We start from the raw sequence: 16199 nt of genomic DNA, 5'->3' as shown, positions 1-16199 counted from the left end.
GGGGTCCTATGCTTTTAAATTGTACGTAATAGATTTCTCAAGATTCTAGTAAGATACACAAAATAATTCATCTTGAGGTATAATTTGAGCATGAGTTATGGCAGCAACTTATAATACAAAGTACACGTGAAATTCGCACAAGAACCACGAAAATATATCTTATGATCATTTACAGACAGTTAGAAAAATATTAGTGACTTTTGAATGTCTAAAACATACTAAATACATTCAACTTATAAGGAATTCTCCGTTATAATACGGTACACTTAGTAAGAATAGTAAAAATGTAATGACATTTCCAAAACAAAGTGAGACATGATCAGAAAGAAGGAAAAAATATAAGTTATACCCAATAACAGTATACGATATTTTTCTTTCTTTTTCATCAAGTATCAGAAGTCAATTTAATCAAATTCTTGTTGCAAAAATTAATCTTTGATATTTGATGAACACCAGAAATATGAAAAATTATAATCGTTACTACTGTTTTGGGTTGCAATAGAGCTTTGACAAGAGGAGCTGAGGTATAATTACTGTACTGAACATCAAATGATTTTTCAGATATATTTCAATACCCACTTAATTCACTAATTTAGCTTGCAAGAAGAGATTACTACATTATCCTATTATCATGATAAAAATAGTGATCCTGGAAAAGATACATATTTTCTTCCACAGTTGATTCTAGTAAGGGGTTTCTTCATAAGGTGCTTTAGAGACATTTTATCAGCTTATTTATTCTTAAAATTAAATACATCTTTGGTGAACTAGCATTCTATTTGTAAAGATTATTATTGAAAATATCATTTGGTTCAACAAGAAAAGTATTCTCAAGAAGTGCAAGGTTTTTCTGTAATTTTTAAAATAGAGCTACAAGAATTGGAACTCTTTCAGAATTTCATTCTACTTGCAACTGATACTTATCTCAGCCTAAATTAAACTAAATTCGAGATTTGAATTCTAAATGTCACATTTAAATGTACTTCGGTTAACCGATATTAAAACATGTAAACAATAGCATAGAAAGATCGTACATTTTAGAGGACACATCAAGAAAGTTTGATTGCTTGATGAAAAACAGGCAATCACCACTTATCCTGTTATCAGTATTAATTCACAATGAATTCTTTACAAAGATTATGATTTTCTGGGTTGTATTGCGAAATTTTATAATAATAATACCATCAAATAGCACTTAGTATTGCAAATCTATTACAAAATATGGAGAACCCTTCTAAATTGAATTTAATGATACAATTCACATACATTTTGGATGATTGAATTAGTCAAATTGAGTACCTCCCTACCAATAAAATAAAATAATAATCACTTTGAAGAGGTGATTATTAGCTGAATCAACTAGGTGATTTGATTAAAGTTGACGAAATCAAGTTAACTAAAGCTAATAATAGTAATATCTTCAAATCACATTGAAGAGGTGATTTGCTTTTCATTAGAGATGTGTCGTTCGGTCATGACCCGTTCAAATTGAACGGAACAGTAAGGTGAACGGGTGATCCGGATCACATTTATTCAAAAAAAACCCGTTCATCAAGTGGGGTAAACCTTTTTGTTTTTACCCATCAACTGGGGTGAACCTTTTTCTCTTGTTTATAGGAAAGCTGAAAGTCAATTGAACGGGTCGCGGCAGTGAACGAGACCGATTGACCCAAATCAGTAAAGTGATCCGAACTTAACGTAAAAAGTTATTACGTAGATAATATCAAAATTGTGATGCTTAGTGGTTTTTACTGAACCATCTCTACTTCTTATTCGAATATGGTATAGAGCACATTTTCAATATCTAGTCTTACAGGAAACACATAATTATTTTTCATGAGATTCGGCTGGACACTTCAATAATATTGTATTGATTTATATTCACATAATGACACTGTACTGGATGAAAGTTATGTAATTACGTAGATAATATCAAAATGGTGATGCATTGTGGTTTAACTGAACCCTCCAAAAAAAACTAGACTAACTGGTCTCTTGTGAAAAAGTAAAAGCTTCTTTAAAATTAGTAATTAATGTAAAAAACTATAAGTTATTGAAAATATAAAACTAGCCGTTCGAGAAATAAATAAAAATTACCTACATGGGAAAAGCATGCATTAGTTGTTGATATTAGCAAACATGATCGTACAAAAATTGTTAGATTTCTCCTCAATTATTAGACTACAGAGACTAGACACTACACTACAAGTCAAGTCACTGTTTCGAATCATGATGGTGGATTTGCAAACTAGACAATCAGAAGCTGATAATAGTTTTTGATTGGTTAGTTTACAAGTCCGCCATTCCAAACAGTAGCTAGATTCAAACACGTTTAGATTCCGAACAGTGGCTCAGCTTGGCTTCACACTGTCTTTATCTAGTCTCTAGTTTGAGGTGCTTCCGCAGCCAAGTCTTTCCTTTGGAACCGAAATCATATGCTATAGAGAGCAACGGCGTCTCTTTTGGTTTTGATCAACTCTGCAGCACTATTGCTCGATAATAAATAGTAACCGTTGCAGCACTCGACGCACTTAGCTGATGGAATATTTACAGTTGATATAAAAATCTAAATAAGTGATGTTCGATGTAGAACGTGAAAGCATTGCGGTGATGACTAGAGTATAGCGCACTTACGTTGACGTCGCTTTTGGGGCTCGGGTCGCAGCACGGCTCTCACTGCCTCGTCAAACACCTAAAACACAACATCACATTCAATTACAAACTAATACAATCAAAATTCTTTATTCATGCCGAGAGGATATGAATATTATTATTATTATTATTGTCATTTGTTACCTGAAGCCACAAATCTGAGCAGAGCTCAAGTGGCATGTTAAGGTGCGTACAGACTTTCGTTCCGCTCCAAGACCGAACGTCACTCCAGCAGAGCGATTGATGATCGACCGGCGAGCAACAATGGTTCGACCGGGGAACGCGAGAAGATCTACCATCTTCCGTAACGTTCATGATCGGTGCGAGTAGAGAGCGGAGGCGGAGCGATTGCTGTGCGATGGTGGTACGTGGGCGGTACGAGGGAGAAGCGTGCTCGGTGCGGGTTGGAAGCACGAGTATGTGTACGCAGCTTAACATGTCATGAACATTTTTCTATGCAAAGTGTATGCATCTGTATAAACTCAAAGTATGAAGGCACCACAACATTCCTCCATTGTATAGGGACACGCTTCCACAAGTACATTAGTAATTGAAGACAAGAAAAGCCTATGACTACCACATGACCGTATTCTTTCAGGTAGACAATTGAAGAGCTTCAGTCCCGAATAATATGGTCCTTTTTCCAAAAGTGTCAGTATGTGAGCGGGGTACTGATATACAGCTGAACTCTTTGCTCTTGTGCTATAGCCATGGCAAACTACATTTCCTTCAAATCTCTCTGAATTTCTGAAGACAAAATTTACAGTCTCAATAGTCATATAGTCAATAGTCATTATATCTGAATAGTCACATTAGAACTCTAAAGTCTGGTTTTCACTAGTAGAGTTCCTGGGCAAGTACTAACAATCTTGTGAACTCTCCCGATGAAAACGTTCATGGTAGAGTAGAGTCATGATAGAGTACTAGTTTTTAGTAGTGTGGGATAGCACCGTGGGATAGTACTCTACCACTTGCCTTCCCCAACACCGCTTCTCACTCTACTCTACCACTACTATGCTAATGAAAACAGTCTCGAGCTAGTAGAGTAGAGAAGAGTACATGCCATTTTAACCTTCCGGCAGTCGCGCTGTAGTAAAAAGTATAACAGTGTCAGTTCTTTTGCTGCACAAAACTATTGAATGGGGTGGTGTTAGTGAATGAGTCACCTATGCATTCCAAAACTTCCCCCCCCCCCATCACTCCACTGAGTTGCAGTATCAACCGAGCAATCTATGGTTCAGTCTTTAGGTGCCATTTAGTCGCGACAGTGCATAAGTCGCACTGTGCATAAGATAGGGAAAGACTGTATACGGGGACTGTAAACGAACCAATAACACAGAATTGATGGCTTTGCTTGATGTACCTTATTGGGCTATATGGTAATCATCCAAATGTTCAAAGGCGTAAAATAATCCAAGAAGATGGAAAAAGTAATTATACCGGGTGATTACAAATGAAATAGACAACTTCAATAGCCTGTACAAAATTAAACTGGTGTATTTCAACATAGTAAATGATATAGGTTTGTAGGGAATTTCTTAAAGTTTATGTTGGTAGAACTGTTGCTGGCTATTGTTGGCTGCTCCGTGTTACAACAGCCAGTTTAGTTTAGCAATATGGCCGCTACTCAAGTGGAGAAAGCTTATTGTGTTCTTGAATTAGCCAAAACAAACTCTGTTACTGATGTGCAGCGTCATTTCAGAACAAAATACGGTAAACCACCACCAACAAGGCAATCAATTTATGACTGGTATGAACGTTTTGAAAGCAGTGGATGTGTGTGTAAGAAGAGTACTGGAAGACCTTCTGTTACAGAAGAAAAAATTGATAGTGTTCGTGATGTTTTTGTACGAAATCCAGGAAAATCGACTAGATCAGCGAGTTTAGAATTGCAAATTCCTCAACCTACTGTGTGGAAAATTCTGCGGAAACGTTTGAAAATGACACCTTATAAATTGCAGTTAGTACAAAGTTTAAATGACAATGATAAAGTTGTACGTAAAAATTTTTGTCAAGAGATGCAACATTGTCTTGAAAATGACGACACATTGTTTAATCGCCTAATTTTCAGTGATGAATGCACTTTTCCGATAGTGGAAAAGTTAACAGACATAATGTACGAGTATGGGGAACAAAAAACCCAAGAGAGACTGTACAGCATATACGCGATTCTCCTAAAGTGAACGTGTTTTGCGCTTTATCTTGTGAAAAGGTTTACGGGCCTTTCTTCTTCCAAGAACCATCAGTAACCGGAAGAATTTATCTGGACATGTTAACCGAATGGTTAATGCCTCAACTCCATGAAGATAGTTGTAACTTCATTTTTGTACAAGATGGAGCTCCGCCTCACTGGTACTCAGACGTCAGAGGGTATCTGGATGAACATCTTCCTAGACGTTGGATCGGCCGTGCAAGTGAGGAAAACGTTGTGTTTCAGCCGTGGCCACCTCGTAGCCCGGACCTAAAGCCCTGCGACTTTTTCTTGTGGGGCTATGTAAAAGACAGAGTTTTCGTACCACCGCTTCCTGTTGATATCGATGATCTTAAACAACGAATCACAAATGCTTTTGCTACAGTTAACCGTGAGATGCTTAGTCGTGTGTGGTCAGAATTTGACTACCGTGTTGATATCTGTCGTGTTGCAAATGGTGCACACATTGAACATCTGTAAATTTTCAATAAAAACTTCAAGAATTCTTCTATGTAATCATGTAAGTAATGATCTAAACTTTTAAATAATAAATTCTCTACAAGCTATTCAAACTGTCTATTTCATTTGTAATCACCCGGTATAATTAATATGTTTTGACAGTAGAGTACATAACACTTGGGAAATTGGATGTAGTACAAAATACAACACGAGACTGCTCTTGTGATTGAGTAGGGCGCGACTACCGGAAGGATAAGGTTGGTTAGTTCTGTTCACTAGACGACAGACTTTACCTACTATTCTCAATTGTCGTGAAAACAGTTCCTCGACCAAGTAAGTAGAGTAGAGTTAGCTCGGTAGAGTTAGTAAGCCAGTTACTCGACCACTAACTCTACTAGAGAAAACCAGGCTTAAGGCTGGCTGCTAACGACAGTACATATGCATGTCATGTTCATCATACACATTTTCATCATCAGCGAGAGGCTTTTAACTTGAAATAAACAACCGATAACGATAAAAAAACTACTGGAAAATTACAAATTGAGGACATTGCCGGAAGAAGGGGCGTATAACCAAAAAGAGAGTTTTGAGATAATTGCATTTGAAGTTTTACTTGTTGAATATTTTTGTCAATTCGAATGCTTGCTGTATTTTTCATATTGTAAATTGGTTTTCTGACAATAAGAAATATCAACATTAGATAAAAATGTTGTTTTCAATTCTTTGAGAAATAAAAAATAAGAGATATGTGTTATACGCCCTTCTTCTGGCAATCATATGAGAATATGAATTTTTTGGAAATAATTGATTCATATAGAATAAAATGCAGGTTTATTCTATTAAATACATCGGTGGAAATCACATAGTTCAAATAGTCAGATAGATTAAATATTACCTCTCTCCAAATAAATCAAATAGATTAACAAGGGTGGAGTATCTCTTCAATCCATGCTTGGTCAGTTTCAGGCAAGTACTTGAATAAACTTTTCACATTATCTATTTTAGCTTGTGGAACATTAGGGTACTGAACCAGGGGTACTAACAGCTTAGTACCAGTACCGGTAACCATAACCTCAACCGAAAAGCAAGATTTTGCTTGTCACATGTTTTACTACCAACTGAACATGTGTTTGGAAAAATATCTCTAACTTCATCAAAAATTCCCTGATCGTGATGAGATTTGGAGGGGATACTAACAAGAACATGGCGGATTGAATAAGCCGATTGCCGGAAAAAGGGCGTATGAGCGTATACGCCCCTCTTCCGGCAATGTCCTCAATTATAATAACAGAAAAATAATTTAACCTCAGATAGAGCAGCGAAGAAAAACTAAACACAAAGAATCTGAGATAGAAAAACCTAACCTAAATAAATGTTGCTCGAAGCGTTTCGCTGAGATCACAGCTGTGATGACAAAACAATACAAGTCCACCGGCTCATCAGAGTGGAGGTACGCTCATTTGAGGCCGGTTACAGAGCTCGACCGACCGTCAGTGCGTAAGTCAGTCGCGCTTGTCTTTTCTATTGATATTCCATGTATCCGTACAGAGCAGGACTGACGACACGCATGCGCATGGTCAGGACCATGCGTTTTACACTGCATACGAAGACCATCGGTCGAGCTCGTGCGCATCCGTTCCATCGGTCGACTGACGCGCTATTGAAGCAAATAGAAGCTTTCAGAGCTGTACTGATCAGTAGCCCGATCACAACATAACCAATGTGCTTACACCTCTACCCGACAATCAGCTGATATTGAATTGAATAGCATAATGAATGAATTCAATTAATAGTGTCATATTTGAATTCAGAGTTTTTCTATACATTTCTTCAATCATTTCTAAATTTTTAATTGGAAAAATCATATATTATTATTATCTACATTTATTTGATCCGTAGTTTAAAGTGACTGCAAGTATTCCTAATGGTGATACAAGCTCGAAATAACTCATCAAAATTTCTGATCGGCATTCAGAAGTAGTTAAAAAATTTATCTCCATCCTCAAGCAATGATGTAAATATGGTACTGAATTCCCCTTGAAATGCTCTTTGGGCGACCATTGGGTGAACTTGATATCTACATCTTTTAAACTTTCGTTTACGAAGATAATAAGCTGCAATTAAACAATCTGTAAATGCGTCCGTTTTGTGAATCAGAAAAACTGATGTATGGATGCGTATGGTCAGGATGGTACATACGCACTGACGGTCGGTCGAGCTCTGTAACCGGCCTGAGAAGAGGTTTACAGAGAGATTTCAGGTAAGGATTCATCTGTTTTGAGATTCGTTTAAGGCAAATCCAAGGTAAGAGGTTCATTTGATGGGAAAAGAGGTTGGGGAGAAGATTGAAGGCGAGGTTCGAGTTGTTTCTCTTTGAAATTCACCAAAGGCAGAGCAAAGTGAGTTAATTTGATTGATAAAGATGTTTACAGAATAGATTTTAGAAGATGATAATTTGAATTGTCGAATTTCAATTCCATCATCATTTATATAGATTTATAATAGATTATTATGATAATTAACTAACCTGTTTTAATCCTCGTTGCGTGAGAGCCGAGCACTCCATATATTTGACGGCTCTGACCTTGTTAGCCAGCTTCTGACCCTGCTCTCGCTTTATTGCTGATAGTCCCTGATCAGCCAAAGCGTTCAGCGTTTCTCGATCCTCCCTCAAATCAATTTTTGTGCCTGCAAACCCATTCCATTCGAATTATAGTCTGTATAAAATGAGTTGAGACTTGAAAAAATATCCGTGTTTCCAAATTTTGCGTGATCTCAATCTTTTCTTGCAAGCCCATATGACAGGATGTATTCAATTCGACAACAGAGTCGATGCAGAGTTGTCAATTTGAATATTTTCAGCAATTTGGGCTTGCATGAAAAGATTGAAATCACGCAAAATTTTGGCAACACGGCTATTTTCTCCAAGTATCCCCTTATTCTATTCTATTTTATTTTATACAATCTATATATTCATTTAGAGAAACACCAAGTAATATAAACATATTTTAAAAGTATAATACAGTATTAAGGTGTGTTGTGTTATCCTAGGAGGTGATAGTTTACTTTTCCTACAGTTACCTTGAAAAGTGGCCATTCCTGCACTGCTTACAGAACGCAAAGAATCACTTTTCCGCTCTAGTGCGGGAAAATTTTTTTCTGCACTCCAGATTTGCAACATGGCACCACAAAATAGTTGGTGGGTTATATGGAGGATTAGTGCTCGAAAACAAAAATTAAGTTGGTAACAATGACTGTGGTTAGAAATTGAAAATTTATTCATAACACTGACAATTTACAAACAAAAGTAAAAGTAAAGTAAATAAAAGTAAGTTAGATTTAGATAAGAATCATTTCAATGGCTACCCTACATTTATGACAAAATCCCAATATAGAAATCCAAAACAAGAATAATGTTCATCTAAATCATAATTAAATAATCATCGTTTACGAATTCTCATCATTTAATAATAAATAATAGTTCTTTTCTATTGATAATTATTATTTCAACTGCAAGCAATGAGAAAAGTAGCAAATATACATTATAAAATTTGAATTTTGAAGTTAAATGATTACCGTTCGATATCCATATAAATAAAAAAAAACATAAGAATACTACAATAAATATTCTCTGTTGTCTATGTTATTTTTATAAATATTTTTCAGTTTACTTTGAGCATTTTTCTCGGTAATTTGAGCAAAAGTCTAAATTTCTGAATCCTGTTTCTGTAGTTTTTAGCTGGATGAAACAAACTTAGGTACGATTCTTCCCGCTAGGTCGCGCGCTTGTCGGTTCAGCCATCTTGCAGCAATCCCAATCAGCTGTTGACGTGCATTTTGAATGTGAATTTTTTGTTCTATCTGTATTTTTTCTGATTCTTGAATGAATAAAAATGAGAACTTTGGCTGAGAATTTTCAACTTCAATTAGATTATTACTTTTTAAATGAATTAAGGTTGTTATTAATAACAGCATCACACACACAAACATTTGATGGATTTCAGACATCATTTTACCCATAAGTACCCACTTTTCATATTCAATGGTAACTGTAGGAAAAGTTTAATGTGAAATACGTGAGCAAAGTTCGTCTGCTGCACTCAAGAAGCCATTCCGCCCTCGCCTACGGCTCGGGCGTAAACGTTTCTTACGGTGCAGCAAACTGTCACTTTGCGCACTAGTTGCACAAATAACTATTATGCGAGCATTATTATTACATATTTTCGCATACGAATTTTCAACTATGCTCCAAAGCCAACACAGTAATCTGACGATTCCCCGGTCACCAGACTGCGGAGAAGACAGGACAAGTAACAAGTAAGAAGTAACAAGTAATAAATAACAGATAACAAGTAACAAGTAAAGCTGAGTTTACACCAAAGTTATTATAACAAAATGTTAATAACTTAATCCTTATAGATTCTATTAGATTGAACATAACTTATCATACACATGATGAACATATGAGTTTGTCAAGTTCCGTTCAATCTAATAGAATCTATAAGAATTAAGTTATTAACATTTTGTTAATAGTTTTGGTGTAGACGCAGCTTAAGTAACACACGTTTGAGTGACATTTCCGTAACATTAATGAAGAATATCAGATTATTAATATTTTTGTAACTATCAGATTACATTATTTCTTACTCAGCTAGATTACAAAATATGCTGGCTTCAGTCTATTTTATTCGAATCAACGATACAGCAAACTATAAAATGCATATTAGTATTTAAACAGATTTATTTCTCAATTCTATCATAATTTATACAGATTTATAATCAATTGTTATTATTATTTTTTCCCTGTTTGAGGTTTTGCTTGACCACCCTTTCCCTGGGCTCCGACCCCCAAGGAAGAGTGACAAGCAATTATTATTATCAAGTGAAGCCTTCATTTGACTTCAATTTAAACTGTAAAAAATTAATCACAGTGCAACTTGGAATTTGAAACTATAACAAGTCATCAAAAACATTTGAAAAATAATTTTAATTCCTACATCTCATTAGAGTCGTCTGTTTTAAGAACCAGACACATCACTTGTCATTAAATTGCATCAAGTCATCATTATATTATTACTCAGAGAATTCTACATAGGTTGAGTAAGATAAATCACAGAAATAATGTATTTTGAGGGAAAATTTGTGACTATAAAGGAATAACTTGCACATTGAATCAAAAGCGCTTTAGAACTGTTTAAAAAATAGCTGAAAAATTTGGACTTTCAGATAATTATATCTGGGTTTTCAGACTCATTTCATTCACATTGGATTTCTATCAATCCAAGTTTTAATGAGGATGATGTAGGCCTGCACACAAATTGATGCTGAAGATATCTTACTAGTAGTTCTGTGAACAGTAGACCTCACGCAGTATTCTCATCTACAAGTACCTGATTGAAACTATAGACCTTATGGAAATACAGCAATAGACTGGCTTCTCCACACATTTGTGTAATAACTTGTCAGCTGATTTATGATGAATAATTTTATAGTCTGATTTTTGGCGTATGAAGGAGGCTCCTCTTTCCTTTTATATTATCCTTGAAATGCAAAATTTCCAAAAACCTTGTATATACGTCGACGCGCAATTAAAAAAGGAACATACCTGTCAAATTTCATGAAAATCTATTACCGCGTTACGCCGTAAATGTGCAACATATAAACATTTAAACATTAAGAGAAATGCCAAACCGTCGACTTGAGTCTTAGACCTCACTTTGCTCGGTCAATTAGAAAATCAATTAGTAAGTAGATCAATGATATTAAATAAGAACTTACCAACTAATATAATCGGGGCATCTGGACAATGATGTTTGATTTCTGGGTACCACTTAGAAGTAACGTTTTCGAAAGATGAAGGACTAGTAACACTAAAGCATATAAGGAAGACATCAGTCTGCAAAAAATTAATTAAATATAAGTAGTACAGTATTTTGTGATGCGAAATTGAAAAATCTGAACAGGGAAATTTATGATTTATAGTACAATGTCTAAGTTTTGAAAACAAACATGATGATATAAAAGGAAATGTAAACAAATTCAACTTATAAAATCTGCGAAAATTATTCCACTTAGGGCCGTTTGCACAGTATAAGTTTAAACTAAATTTCATTTTAAACTGGATCAAATCCATATCAAGTCTCGTTCATTATAATGTGGTCCATTTTGAGTTTAAGCCACTAGCTGATTGAATTCAGTTAAGGCTTTGACTGTGCAAACGGCCCTTAGAATAACCTAGCCTTTAAACTATTTCTATTCATCTACTAACTTACCCGGCGAACTTCGTACCGCCAAAAAGTCAATGTATCTCATGTCACACTTGACTTTATTTGATAAATCATGGAATTTATGTATTTACAATCAATATTTTCATTTACATCTCAATACGGACTTCCTATGTGCTTAAAACTACCGTTTTAATACCAGTAAACAATTTTATCACAGAGTGATGTGTGAGTTTAGCTGATAATTTAGATGCTAAATCATATTATCACAACATGATCTTGAATCAAGATGATCTTCCTGTTCTACGTTAGCCGCTCGGCCGACAATTTCGGAAACATAGGTCTGTAAAATGGATTAATATATAATATTTATTATTAGCCCCCCTATTAAAATTTCTGGTCAGAAACCATCCCCAATATTCACACAACTTATTCCTAAAGTTTCATGCCGTTCTGTCAAGTAGTTTTCGAGTCTATAGGGAACAAACAAACTAACAAATTAACACACAAACAGACATTCATTTTTATATATACAGATTTATTTATCAATGATACAACACATAATCATACTGTTTGGGAATGAAAAACATTCACCATAATAAACGAACAATTCTGGATTAACCTTTGACTCAAGCTAACTAAATAAAAGAATGCTTTTACACAAATGTGTTTTTATGAATCATAAGAATGGTAAGTTGAAGTAGGCTTAACAATATTTGACCAATGAGATAACACTTGAATTTTCGGAATATTCAAGTATATTGAAATACTATGATAAGAGCCGATGGATTATGTACTTTCCTCAGTGGAAACTCCATAAGAAACATTTGAAGACACAGAGGAAACTCTGCATGAAAAACAATTTTATCGTTTTATCATTAAGTAAAGCTATTAATACAATTTATAGCTCTGATTAAGCCATAAACTTATAGAACACTGAACTGTAAAATCATGAATTTTATTGAAACAGTTCCGAATCGAATTGGAAGCAACAAACACCGCAAATTCAAGATTGCTTTTTTATCTTGCGTTTTTATAAGTTTGTAATTGTCAACGTACTATGTTTATGTTTTGAAGGGACGGATTCAAAGATCCAAAGGTTCAAAGAACCTCACACGTCAACCAAAGCTTATAAAACTTAACGTACTACTTAATACTATCAGATGTACTTCACTAATTTGAAATATTTCAGAAAGTAATTAAAAGATTAATAATGATTTACCTGCGGGTACGACAAAGGTCTGAGCCGGTCATAGTCTTCTTGACCTGCCGTATCCCACAGTCCAAGACTTACTGGAATGCCATCAACAACCATAGGAGCTGAGTAATTGTCAAACCTTGAATACAAAAATAAAATTTTTCAACAGTGAACACATTCTATCCAATCATTATTAGAATCAAATTCAAGCAAATATTATCAAGCTGGCCGATCTAGGAATCAGCAGGTCTAAAAAATCTACGATATTGCAAAGTCACAGTGTAGGCCTACAATCTAATACATGATTGGTGAAAAAGATCAGCTGGTATTTTTACTTTCCTTGCCCTATTACCATAGGTAAGGAAAGTATTGCTTTCCGAAAAAAGTTAAGGTACCCCAATTTCTAAATTTCTATACGTTTCAAGGCCCCCGGGGTCCAAAAAAGTTGTTTTTGGGTATTGGTCTGTGTGTGTGTGTGTGTGTGTGTGTGTATGAGTGTATGTGCGTCTGTGTACACGATATCTCATCTCCCAATCAACGGAATGACTTGAAATTTGGAACTTAAGGTCCTTCCCCTATAAGAATCCGACACGAACAATTTCGATCAAATTCAATAAAAGATGGCGGCTTAAATGGCGAAAATGTTGCCAAAAACAGGGTTTTTCGCGATTTTCTCAAAAACGGCTCCAACGATTTTAATCAAATTTATACCTAAAATAGTCATTGATAAGCTCTATCAACTGCCACAAGTCTCATATCTGTAAAAATTCCAGGAGCTCCGCCCCATCTATGCAAAGTTTGATTTTAGATTCTCAAGTATCAGGCTTCAGATACAATTTAAACAAAAAATTCTTAGTGGAAAAGATTAAGCATGAAAATCTCTACAATTAATGTTCAGTAACATTTTCACTTAAAATTGAAAATAAGTTCGAAATTTGAGAAAATGTTATTATTTCAATTGCAGACTGTTGGCAACTGTTGATTCTATTGAATCATTCACTATGAAGAGATAGCAGACTTCGTGTGTCTCCACTGTTATTGTCTTGTCACCAGCTGTCTTGGATGTTTGAATAGTAGACTTTTATGCGCGTGAACACTAGCGTCAAGTGATAAATTTTCATAACGGCAAGGAAAGTTGTGTGAGTGCGCCACACCAGATTTTTAAAAATATATTTTTCACCAATCATGTAAGTTATTTAGATTCTAGGCCTACACTGCGACGTTGCAATATCGTAGGCCGCGGCCTTGTATTAGAGGTGGCTATGATAATATTCATAAATAAATATCATGCATACCATGCAGCCGCTCTCCTAACTTTAAAATTACTTAGAGACTAAATTCGATCTTCCAAATACTTTTAATTATTTCTGAGAAATTTTCTTGCTTCCACCACCCACTTATCTTTTGATACAAAAATGTTTATAGCATGTCAAAAATTTTATGTTTTCTGCTTGAAATGTCTCGACATTGACGAACATAATCAATTATTAAATAATAACTATTGGTCGGATGGAAATGATCCAGACACCAATAGAAAGGAGACATTTTCCTGTTATTTTGATATAGATTTCTTAATTTTAAATTGGGGAAAAAAAATTTGCGGTGTTTTCAATGTTATTAAAAAATCAATTTTCTTGTAATCCTTAAACCCTGAAACTTTCTCAGCACTACTGAAATATCAGGAATGATATTCTACAAACTATTCTGAGGTTGAATTTGAAATTTGAGTAAGTTGCAATTTTACACAGTTTGGCAACGCTGTAATTTCTTCGGATGGAGGCCAAGTCCAAATTCAAATATCCAATGTGATCAATATCCAATTGTGATCAAGGCCAGGTCTTCCTGGATAGATCGTGTCAATAAAAACATGGTACATAAACTGTAGGCAGCGTCACAGTCCAGCAAAGCTTTCATCGAAAAAATTCACAATGAGCCACTTTGATAAAGAGATTTTGAACACCTTGACTGTGTGTACCCTAACTGAGTTTGGCAGGCAGCTGAACATTCGCACCGCCAACACTGGAAAACTGTCCTTCACTTTTGACATGTGACAGCGCGGCACATCTAAGTCAACCCCACCTCGAGTTCTATGTGAATGCACTTCCTCCCTTTTATGGTATCATTTAATTTTATAGACTATGGAAAAAAATCTGGAAAGAGCCATAGGAAGACTTACACTGAACGCGTGCACTTGCTGGTTCAATGTGAGCAGCTAAAGGCAAGTCATAAGGTGATTCTATGGCTCTTTCCAGATTATGTTTCCCATCTGCGCGCTTGGTCAAGCATCTCATGCGCACCTGCATATAGACCTATATACATCCAATGTGATCATATCCTCACACCAAATGTAATAATCAAATCCTAGATATTGATGGGTTACAGTTACAGAGGATGACTCTATAAATGGTAAATTTGTCAAGTAGCCTAGTTAAAATAAGAACTTTGAACAATTAATTACGACATAGCAGTCAGGTATTTATATAAATAAAAGCTATTAGCTTCTACTTACATTAGTGTAGCGCTTTCGGACACAGTTCGTAATGGAATCAAACATTGAAGAGTATTAAAATAAGAATCAAAAGTTGATACTTCTGTAATACATAAAAAGTTGTACAACTTAATTTATATTTTAAACGTGTTTACTTACACCGTAGGTACATATTCTCCTGGAAAACTGTCAGTAGTGTAGGAGATAAGCATACAAGTTTTACCGACAGTACCGTCGCCAACCACAACACACTTGATAGGTCTGCCCGATGACATTTTTATTGATCTGAAAATTAAAATTCAGTAGACTAAGTTACATGTATAATTTAATAATCTAATGAATTAAGTTTTCAACAATTTAACAAACACATTTAGGCTATAACTTATTACAAAAAGTATAATAATTAGATTTACGCTAAGTTGAATGAGACCTACGTATATATATTCTTCTAATTATGAATTCATGAGCGTTACACCCAAATATTTCTAACTAACAGAAATTATCAATAATTACTGTTTGATTCTGACATGTTTTCGTCTACGTAACGCCCATCATTTTCAAAACAGAAATTGGACTTTCACTTCAAAAATACTCTTATATTATCTAATAAACTGAATAACCCCCTATCTTATAAAATTTGTATAACATTGAAAAACAATGCTTTACAACATATATCGGATTAAATACTGAAATTACTTTGTACTGTAAAAGACATGAAATTATGAAACACCGTACGTCGGGCTCGTCGGCGACTTTGTTTTCATGGTAGTATACAAGTTTGATATGAGTTGAAATATTGGGAATGTGCATTTCATTTTTTTAAACCTTACCTGAAATTTCAATTTATGACTCGATAAAAACGTATAAATTGTTAAATAATCAATTATAAACATAAACAATAAAGTAAATGACAATCTAGCGCACCGCCATTTTAACCAATCTCATGTAATCATGTCACAGCCACCCAAATTATCAGGAGTTTATTCG

At 34.9% G+C, this 16199-nt stretch overlaps 1 protein-coding gene across 2 annotated transcripts; it reads right to left on the bottom strand.

Moving 5' to 3' along the window:
- LOC111054765 (ras-related C3 botulinum toxin substrate 1) lies at positions 1-16196 on the bottom strand. 2 transcript variants are annotated; one of them, XM_022341863.2, is made up of 6 exons: positions 16043-16196; positions 15372-15497; positions 12749-12863; positions 11081-11198; positions 7830-7990; positions 1-2692 (listed from the first exon to the last, which is right to left on the bottom strand). In XM_022341863.2, exons 2-6 carry the CDS (start codon positions 15485-15487, stop codon positions 2615-2617), a joined length of 588 nt encoding a protein of 195 aa, XP_022197555.1. In that variant the 5' UTR covers positions 15488-15497; positions 16043-16196; the 3' UTR covers positions 1-2614. The 2 variants fall into 2 exon arrangements, with proteins under 2 accessions (XP_022197555.1, XP_039275529.1); XM_039419595.1 differs by having other exon boundaries at positions 15372-15503; positions 16049-16102.
- Between the last annotated feature and the right edge of the window lie 3 nt (positions 16197-16199).

This window comes from Nilaparvata lugens, chromosome 1, assembly GCF_014356525.2.
Source record: "Nilaparvata lugens isolate BPH chromosome 1, ASM1435652v1, whole genome shotgun sequence".
NCBI classification, from domain to species: domain Eukaryota; kingdom Metazoa; phylum Arthropoda; class Insecta; order Hemiptera; family Delphacidae; genus Nilaparvata; species Nilaparvata lugens.
Note: the sequence above shows the minus strand (reverse complement) of the source record. Positions and strands in the feature narration are given on the sequence as shown.

Bases quoted from the DNA above. Each gene is read 5' to 3' on its own strand.
- LOC111054765 (XM_022341863.2), bottom strand. From the start codon at position 15,487: ATGTCATCGGGCAGACCTATCAAGTGTGTTGTGGTTGGCGACGGTACT. The intron at 12,864-15,371 runs GTAAGTAAACAC...TTTGTATTCAAG, and splicing joins GGAGAATATGTACCTACGGT to GTTTGACAATTACTCAGCTC. The intron at 7,991-11,080 runs GTAAGTTCTTAT...ATGGGTTTGCAG, and splicing joins TGCCCCGATTATATTAGTTG to GCACAAAAATTGATTTGAGG.